Source organism: Anarrhichthys ocellatus, unplaced genomic scaffold, assembly GCF_004355925.1.
Source record: "Anarrhichthys ocellatus isolate YVR2014 unplaced genomic scaffold, GSC_Weel_1.0 scaffold6, whole genome shotgun sequence".
Classification (NCBI taxonomy): domain Eukaryota; kingdom Metazoa; phylum Chordata; class Actinopteri; order Perciformes; family Anarhichadidae; genus Anarrhichthys; species Anarrhichthys ocellatus.
In genome coordinates, this window is record NW_022280036.1 from 3,649,204 (window position 1) to 3,659,226 (window position 10,023).

The 10,023-nt window shown below is 41.0% G+C and overlaps 1 protein-coding gene across 1 annotated transcript in view; it reads right to left on the reverse strand.

Annotated features, from left to right (window-relative positions):
* Positions 1–10,005, reverse strand: part of LOC116382821 (transmembrane protein 266-like) — a 45,392-nt gene extending 35,387 nt beyond the window's left edge. The window contains exons 1-2 of the mRNA XM_031846168.1: positions 8,524–10,005; positions 7,631–7,767 (exon numbers count right to left, since the gene is read on the reverse strand). Coding sequence (XP_031702028.1) covers positions 7,631–7,644 — 14 coding nt within the window. The 5' untranslated portion in view covers positions 7,645–7,767; positions 8,524–10,005. The remainder of the gene's footprint in view (positions 1–7,630; positions 7,768–8,523) is intronic.
* Between the last annotated feature and the right edge of the window lie 18 nt (positions 10,006–10,023).

Here is a 10,023-nt window from a genome sequence, read left to right on the forward strand (position 1 = left end):
GTGTGTGTGTGTGTGTGTGTGTGTGTGTGTGTGTGTGTGTGTGTGTGCGTGTGTGTGTGTGTGTGTGTGTGTGTTTGGCAGGACTGCCTGTTATGGGAATCATAATGACATCAACAAAGCCACCAAGGCTGATCTGATTGAAACTTTGTGACCTCAACACTGGGAAGTAAGGATGTAAGCAGCCAAATACAAGTTTTCTATGGAAGTGCATATAACATAATAAATACATTTCTTCTACATTCACCTAAAGCACCAAGCAGCTCCTAACTGAGCTAGAAACACAAAACTTAAACATCAGTGACCAACAAGCCTTTAAAAAGACTACGCTAAGTTTTTGAGCGACAGCACTGTCAAGGTGCAGGTCAAAGTTCAACAAGATTGAACTATGTGCGGAATAAACAAGGAAGCAAATGTGTCTTTTTTGTCATTGAAATGGATGGGGAGTGGTTTTTGATCCAAACACATCTTCAGGCATTCGCATTATAGCTGCAAAAGTGTGATAATCTGTGATATAAGTGATGTGACTCGAGTCAACGTCCTTTGAGGCTGAAGACAACAAGTTTGAAAATGAAGAAAAATCCGGGGTTGTGGAGTTAGAATGAAATGAGTCAGACCTCTGTAGTCTGCTCCTCATCTCTGCTTGAGGCTAGTGGCGTGAGGCTACATCAGCCGCTACTAGCATAACACACCCAAACCTCTGATTTAACGCTCGCTGGTCCAGTAGCATTGTGGGTAATGTAGGCAAAAGGTTTTGACAAGTAAGAAGAATGCATGGAATAAAAAGATCATATCTCTGGTTCTGCTGCATTGATTTGAACTGTCCAAAAATGTTAAATGAGTGCAATGCTAATCGGTGACGTACTCTTGGTAGTTTTACAGTTCTATCAGACACTTTTACTAATCTATAGCAAAAGATACACAGATGAACTGTGAAAATAATCTGAGGTTACAAAACAAATCTATTGTTTAAAATCACAATAGTAGCGTCTGGAGGCCAAACACTCATAGAGCTGTTTCTTAATTATGTAAGTTAAATTAAGAAGGCTATGTAAAGCTCCAAAAGACACACAAAGGAAATCCAACTGTCTCACGTTGCTATAGTGACACCTTAAACCAGCAGCAAAGTTATGAAAAGAAAATCCCACTGCCGTGTATCGTAAGTGTAACCTGAACCAACAGCAAGGCAGAGCAGCCTCGACCCATTAAACCCAACAAGTGAACAAATAGACAGTTTGGGAGGTGAAACCCAACAGAGCCTGAATACAAGTAAAAAGGCACCAGCTGTAGTTACCAGACCAAACCCACTGAACACAACAACCAAATGAATGAGTCACAGCTATTGTACGCAGGTGTATTCTCATAAACTGTTTCAGGTGAGCAAGCTCATGCTGCAAAGAGCTGCGCTCTCTATCCCACGGACATTCTGCAAAACTGAGGCCAGACTCCTCCATGTATCGTTTCAGATGAAACACATTGTGGTCAGCGTTAGAACCAGTAAACCGCGGCTAAATCAGAGCGCCAACTTGTTCTCCCAGGCCATCTAAAAAACAGGTCGACGTCATAGAAGCATGTTGACAACGCAAAGGTAAATTACAACACATAATTACAAAATAACTGCCAGAATACAGACTGATGATTCTTCAAGCTGATATAACGATTAAAGTTAAGGGTGGAAGCTTCTTTAAAAAGTAGAGGTAGCCGTTCCCAAGAGTAGTCGTCTCCGCATGTATAGCAACAGCAGCATTGTTTGTTTTTCATTAATAAAAACCCTCTTTTCAAAAAGAAGTGTTATTGCAGTCTAGTCTCCCGATTTGATGGGATTATTTCCCTCGGCAAGAGAGCCTTACGTTTCTTTGAAGATACATACTCTATATAGTCAAAAAGATAGTCACCAGAGGCAATATGTACTATATGAGTGAGGAAAATGGATATTAAAGTAAAAAACAGAACATTATATTTCTGTAGGTAGCAGCCTGTCTTGTCTGCTCAGAAGATGCAATAATATCAGTCATGTAGGGACAATACCAACATACATACTGTATACAATGAAAGGATGAACAGAATGATAGATCGCAGGACATAAGTTGGAAGAAAGTCTATGAATGTAAGTTTGAGAAAGTCTGTCTAAAAATATTTTTTTGGTATAAAAAAACTGACTTTTAAGAGGACTTCAGAGTCAGTGAGATTTGTATCCTCGAAGAAGTTGTAAAGATGCAAGAATGTCTTGAAATGGCCGTTCTGAAGCAGGCTTTACAAGTGATCAATTGATGCAACAATTTGGCACTCCTTATATCCTTTTAGAGGCCCTGAAAACCTATTTACTCAACCCCCCCTCTTTCTATGAGCGACGTGGTCCGACATAAACTCACAACTTTCTGCCAAAGTTTGTAAGAGTTTTGTATATTTCAAAAGAGAGATTTGTGTATTAAAAAAATATAAAAAATATTAGCAACCAACAAAGGGAAAGCAATGCATCATCATATGTCCCACTACAATAAATGTATGTCAGGATGAACTAGTACGTTGTTGTACTGTGGAAGTTGTCAACGTGCCTCTATGACAAATACCTCTACACCTATTTTTTGTCAGAGACTTAATTACCACTCTGAGACTGTGGATATGCAGTACGCAACCACAGCGGGTTGACCTGATAGATGCTGTCCTCTCCACACTTCTCCCACACACAACATCTCATCCATACCACCTCTCATCTACAGCACAGCAGCAGGTTTTGGGCTCTCCTTCCAAACAATCACTACCGTACACATAGCCACTCATGACAGACACAAGCTGTCCAGAGCCCGCCAGCTCACAGCTTATAGTAATGTACCCGGTGCGCTGCCTGGCTGCCAGTTGAGATATCGGGTAAAGCTGCTGACCCAGCTTATGGATTTGTACGATGTTCAGCAAAGTGTTCTTATGTGAAGCCATAGGGTTAGGCATGCGTTTTTAGGTATTTGGGATAATTCAGGTAATGTCTTTTGCTACTCTGTTCCACTCGCAAAGACTTAAACTTCTGTCAATGTTACATCAATGTTGCAATGAAATGTGAACATGCAGACTCATTTTCAAAGTGGGCAGTACATCATATAGCTCCTGATATTGAGAAATAAAATGATACCCAGAAGAGGCCAAGTAAACAAGTATGAATGAATAACGTGAACTTAAAAGCTCCTTGCATTCAAATGTTAACCTGCCCCGCCATGTGGTTTGTTACACAGAACCATCTGAGAAGCCGTCAGTGGAAACAGTTTAGAAAAGGGCAGGCGCTTTCAAAAGATATGTGGCAGGGGAAGCAGATTCTGCATTTACATGTAGAATCCAAGTAGTGGGCAATGGGACCAGATTCTGGCACCGGAAGCGCTCTGGGTCTCTGTTTGTAGTCAGAGTAGTAGTGACTAATCACGTTGCAGCAAGCTTTGGTTGAATGCAGGTAAACTCTCTGTATGGAGAGCAAAAGAGGCGGAATGCATCGGCCGCAATGCAATCTCAGAACCCACCGGCTTTCGTCTGACGGTTTAGCTTTTTGGTTAAAAATGAGGGTGTAAAATGGCTCCATAAGAAACACTCCAGTCACACACGTTGTCTCTCAACTCCAACTGCAGATTGGATTTCCGATGTAAACAAAGAGCAATGCACAGAAAAGGAAGTCTTGGCCCGGATGTAAATATAAATACAAAGTTTTTGCCATCTTAAACATAAAATAATGACCTTTCTGAGTATTCCCGATGTTCTTATCGTACAGAAAGTGGCAATTTCAAAACTCTCAAAAAACATTATTTTATGAAAACATTAAAAAAGACTGTGACTGCAGAAGAGCACCCACAGGAAAGAAGTGATATTCAGGGGAGCAGGATTCCCCGGGGGTGGCAGATAAAAGTGCATCATGGACTGTAGAGTCGTGGGCCAGGTAGGAAAGGTCATTATGTGACAAAAGTTGCTCAAGGGACTTCACTGACCAAAACAGAAGGTCATGAAAGTAACTGGGAGCCACTGGCGCTAAAGAATGTTCTTCCTCCAACAACTGGAGGCGTCTCGCTCATGACCCTTGCGACCCCTATGCAATAAGACAGACTTACAAGCAGCCCTGGGGAAAAGAAAAGCAATACTTTGGCTTTGTTTGTTTAATAGCAAAATGAGCATAAGCTCCTTATGAACATCAGCATGTCAGCATTGTCATTGTGAGCATGCTAGCGCTAGCAGTAAGATCAAAGCATTACTGCTGTACATCAGTACAGCTTAACATAGCCGCTAGCCTGGCTCTTGTTTAGGGGCCATTGCTCTACTACTGGATAACATATAAAGCCATAAATAGCCCCAAAATTTAAAAAAAATTAAAAATCTTTGGGAGCCTAACTACAGAGAAAGAAAATCCTGACAAAAACTGTATTGGACATTCTGATTACTTTTGAATTAATTTGGCTTCAAAGTCCTCAGAAGTGAACTCAGAATGTGAATAGCCTGTTTAAACTTTTATTGGACACTTTCCATAAATCCTAAATTCCACCTCCACTCTGCATTATGAAAATATGATCTACTTTTCTCTGAATGAGATCCACTAGATAGCGGTCCTATTAGCAGTGATGCAGTGTTTGAGTAGGTACTGGATGTGTGTATGTCAGGCAGTGTTTAGTCTAGTACAGCTGAAAATGGTTCCATGAAATATGTGCAAATATGAAATAAATATCTGAGTTTGTCTGCTTTCATGTTTTGACATTGATTATGAATAAATGCATCTATCGAGAAAACCTATAAAAACTATGAGCCATTATTTCTACACATTACATCGAACATTTAGTTACGCTGCGTATCGCCTCCCTTTGAAAAGCCCAATGCCAGCTTTGAAAATAAACTTTCTTTTCCAGGCATATTTCATCTTGAACCACACTCCACAAAACCCCAGTGGATCAAAAGCTCAACACACACACACACACGTTAGGTTAGGCTGTCTGACCACAACGCCTGAGGATCTAAAACACACCCAAAACTTGGCCAGAACATGAAGACACGAAGCAGATGTTCTCTGCTCCCACCAGCTGCTGTGGGGAACTTTGGAGAAGCTGGACATCATTGTGTATTAGTGTTACAGACTCATCACATATGAGTAAGTACACTGGTTGCGGAACAATAATCACTGCAAACTTTTACTAAAATCTCAACTTAGTTTGACTCAATGCCTAAAATTTGTGTCTTGGTGACAACAGTATATAGAACTTTCACACTGTTTGTTGCAGCGCCATAAACTAAAGACATGTCTTTTTCTTGCTGCTAAGAGAGTTAAGACAGTGAGTCATTTTCCGTCTTTGCTGCTGACTCACATGTATCGTAATATGGATTTCACATCAAAAGATGAAGATGAGGCAAAAGAAAAACTGTCAACTTTCACGTGCGGGACTTCCCCGGGCATCCAGATTACAACAAGGCTAAAACAGTGACACCTGCAGAAAAACAAAACTTCACCTGACCTTTCTTACCAGTTGCCTTTCGGTCAGTATACACCTTGGTCAATTCACCCACCAGGGTTTTCAAGGCAATAGCTTCAAAAACATTACTTGATGTTTATCAGTGTTCATATGTTGTAGTACAAAACACCTGTCAAATCGACAGAACTTACAGACAGCTTCAGGTCATTTCTTACAACACCCCATTCAACTTCCAGAGGAACTTTTGTGATTTCATGCCAGTGGATATTAATGAAGTCTGCCAGTGCACATTAGCTCATTAATAATATTACAGATTAAACTATGATGAATTGGTGGACTGCACAATGCACTGTTCTGGCCCTGGTGTGACCAGTCTCTTATCTGACCTTTACAGATACAAGCTGTATAAGACACAGGAGACACGGAGACCCTCGTGGGGCAAGACTAGGCAGCAGATGAACATAAGCCTTATTCACAATAGAGAGGTCTGTGGACCTCTTTACACTGTGTCAGTTTCCAATAATAGATTATTTTAATTTCTACAGACACTTAAGGGAATACAGGTCTTGAAAGACTTTACTGAGTCAGATTTCTGTGGACTTGTGAAACTGACTGACTTGTTTCTTCTTCACTATATTTTTGCATATAGAAAAAAACATAGGAGAGACAAAGTATATCCTGTACTTCTATATTTAAAGTGTTGCCTGTTGCATCTCAAACATTATGCAGAATTGATAACAGCTGTTCTCTTTTTAAATTATGAATGTTTAATTCAGTAAAGACTGATCATAATGGCATTTCCAGCAACAAACAGTACTTTTATTTTTGAGACTTCAGGTACTTTCCTTCTGTGTGATTTTGAATGAGGTACTATTTTCAATTTAGTATTTTTACACTGTTATGCTGGTACTTAAATGAAGCATATGAGTACTTCTCCCACAACTGAAAATAAGAGACTGATTTGACACTAATTCACAATCTACTTGTACTTTTAAATCCAAATAGGAATGTTCATGAAGATGAGAATATGTCAGACTCTAGACATAGAATCAAGCACTAATTTGCATAAAATACAGGTCTGTTTTCCTAATATTGACTATTACGTAGTAGTAGTAACAGTATAAATGACGTCCATACTGTACATCCAGTGATACTACTCTATAAACACCAAGGTGTTAACAACAGGTCTTAACATATCTTAACAACATGCTCATCAGTCTTCAAGAGTGAAAGCTTCTTTCTGGTGAACTGTCAGCAGCAGCTGTGAGCTATAGTCATCTGTTTCAGGATGCATTTCACCTCAAAGGCAGCGTGATACGACATTGCTACTGAGACCCGCTGAGCTCTGTATGGGACCACGAGCAGAACTGGTTCTCTTATAAAAGCACAAACGGAGCAATGATTTAGGGCTATTCATCTAGGTCAAGAGAATAAATGGAGCTAGTTAACATGAGACAAACTAGAGAGTCATGCCATGTCAGCAGAATCATGAGTTAACAAAGAATAATGATTTTCAGCGTTCTCCCTTTCCTCTTTACTTTGTCTTCACACACAATCACAAGCATACACACAAGCTGCAGCACGTTCCCTCTGTAATGCATCAGCTGTTCTCACTACGCACTTGGAGAGCAGAGTTTAAAAATGGAAAGCTGGGAGAAAACTGGGGGTGGATAGGAGTTGTTGGAAAAAATGTGTTATTTCATAATAGGCATGGAGAATAATAATCTATACTGTATGTTGTTCCACAGGACGAATTAACATAGTGACCTACGGCTGCAGAATGGACGCTCTGTAATCAGCATTGTGCAGGTTTGTTTCTGCATCTCAGCGTGCGTCTGTGTTTAGCATTCAGAGTGACGAGGGTCAGAGGCACCTCAACGGTAGCAGTGTCTGTGTTAATAAAGGTCATTATTGTAGGAGAGGGAGCCACAGAAACCTGGGAAAGAGAGGAGACTGTGTGAAGAGAAGAAGTTGAGATTGAAGAGAAAATGAAGTGTAAGGAAGAGGAAGGAATCCATAAGAATGTGGTCCATGTCCGACGGGCACTCCCTGTTAATTATTTTGCATCTCTGACATTTGACCATACATTTTTATAGGTTACACTTTGACCCATTTTCGTTTGCCATATGTAGGAAAAGAAGAAAGAATTGCTGGTTTGGAATACGAGAAGAGAGCGAGGAAGACAAGAAGAAATCGACTGTACTCACTCAGCGTTTGCCATGATGGTGGCTGATGGAGAGGGGAGAGATGTGGAGATGGTTGTCACAAGGTTTCCACTCAGTTCTGTCTGTTTAAGTGCTGCAGTTCACCTTTTCACCTGATAGACGCTGCTTTCATGTGGAACCTGGGGAAGAACATGGCCATTATTGCAAGTGAAGAACCTATTTCAAAAGTTATTGCATAGTGATGCAAACATAGCAAGATTCAGAAATGTTACATACAGGTCCAATAATAATCTGGGTGGCTGTCTGGTGACGTATATTGCAACATCACAACTTCTGATATATGGGGCATTCCATAAACATTTTAAGAATATTAGATAGCCAAATGAAGCCCCTTCTTGACTGCATCCCATATGATACGTTTCTTTTATCCGGTGATGAAAAATATGAAATTGGTGGAACTCATTGCTTTCATCACGAGTGACAAGCCATCAGGAAGCAGTTTGAGGGATAGTCCTAAGGTATGGTCAGTCACAGTGGTAATGTCAGACTAACAGAAACCGCAACTCTTGCAGCTTTATAGGTTAAACATGTTGTTGAAAAGTTGAATGCAATAAAAATGTACAAAACAATAAATGATATTAGCTACAGAGCCTTGGCTATACTCCACATAACCCCAAACTTTAAGGGAACTTTTGCAAATGTAAACTTTTAATCACACCCTTAAAGCATTTATCTGCTTACAGTTCTGGGATTAAACAATCAACACAAACATGTTAAGACTTTTCAATTCCTGCCATCAGAGTAATAAATGCATCCGTGACAAAAACGGATTTACTTGGTATCAGATTCCAACTAAATGAAATTTCTGCTCACAACTACTGAGAGCTCCTAGCTGTACATAATAATGAATTATTTATTCGCAGCAAAGGACCTACCTGTGTGAGATTTACATTGTTGACGCGTAATCGTGCCTCCCGCTGCCCCCTTGCTGATAGTAATGTCTCCCTCGGTGATGATCAGAGTAAGTGAAGCAGCAGCAGGCTCGCAGTGTGTGTAGGCTGCAGCTATCCTTAGCACTTTTGCATTGGACGAGCACTGCTGCTGCTGCTGCTGCTGCTGCTGCTGCTGCTCCCACTTGCGCTGCTTGGATTTCTGTGCAAAACCAAAAGAGGGTCTGAAGCTCAAATGCAAGAAGCATCGTCACTCGTCAAGATCATATTAGCATCATTCAAGTGTCATTCAGATTGCGCAAATCACGACCCTTTTTAAGTGCAGTCTCCTCTCCTGGCTTTGGAGCGGTGAGGGTTTTGCGTGTGCCGCCTCAGATCCAGGTTCTGCTCCTCAGCACGAGGGTTTCCCCGGCGAGCGCAGCGGGGAACCCTGCGAAAGGAGCTGTCCAGGTGCTGAAGCGAGCCCGACGAAGCCTCGGCTCTCCAACCTTCCTTCTCCCCTTTTCCACACAGCAGCGGGCGGGGAACACAATATTATCCAAACGCCATCAAAACATTGACGTTTTCGTGCCGGAGACTGACAGTAGCCAATGAATCGTGTGACATTTGCATCGCTCCGGTCACGACATAGCAGTCTAAAAATATTGGCTGTGGGGTGGACGTGTGTGTGTGTGTGTGTGTGTGTGTGAGTGTTGTGGGAGAGAGAGATAGAAAAAAAAAAAAAAAAAAAGCCCGAGAGTAGATTTTCTCAGTTCCCGATTGAGGCCAATTTGAGAGCGGATTATCGCCACAGATGATTGTATTAGCTTTACGCCTGGTAGGTCGTCCCTCTCCGTGTCATGAGCGGTTTTTTATGGTTTCCCAAAATAAAGATACTATGGGAATATAAATTGCCTTCACAGCAATTGGTTTAACCGTTTGTCATTCACCGGGATTAGCCAGTCGATGGTTAAACCGCACATCAATCAATCTCAAGCGTCTCTTCCTTTATTTAAGCACGCCTGGACGCGGGCTGCTGGCGATGTTATAGGCTGAGGCTCATATTTCAGGGTGTGTATGAATTAACAGTAGTAGGCCTGTAGTTACAACCGAGGGGGGCTGCGTAACGCCCTGCGTGTTCAGGGTCTAAAGCTGCTGCTGCGGTTTTAACAGTGGAGTTGAAGAAAAATAGGAAAACTCACAAATATTGAATGAATTTTATTGAGCACGTGAGCAGAACAGATAGCCTATTATTTGGCACACATGTAGAAAAGTGCATCATCACCAAAACAAATTTGTCCTGTGAGCCAAAAGACCAACTTAAAATACATTTCACTTTCCTCGTCAAACCCTAAAAGGGCATTTTTTTCTAATTATGTTTTCAAAAATCAATACATTGGAATTTTCTCAAAAACATCCATTCTTGCAACAATCACAGTGGGAGCTTTTATCGGAAAGCTAAACTTCAACATATAGCCAACTACCTGATTTTTTATATATATATAT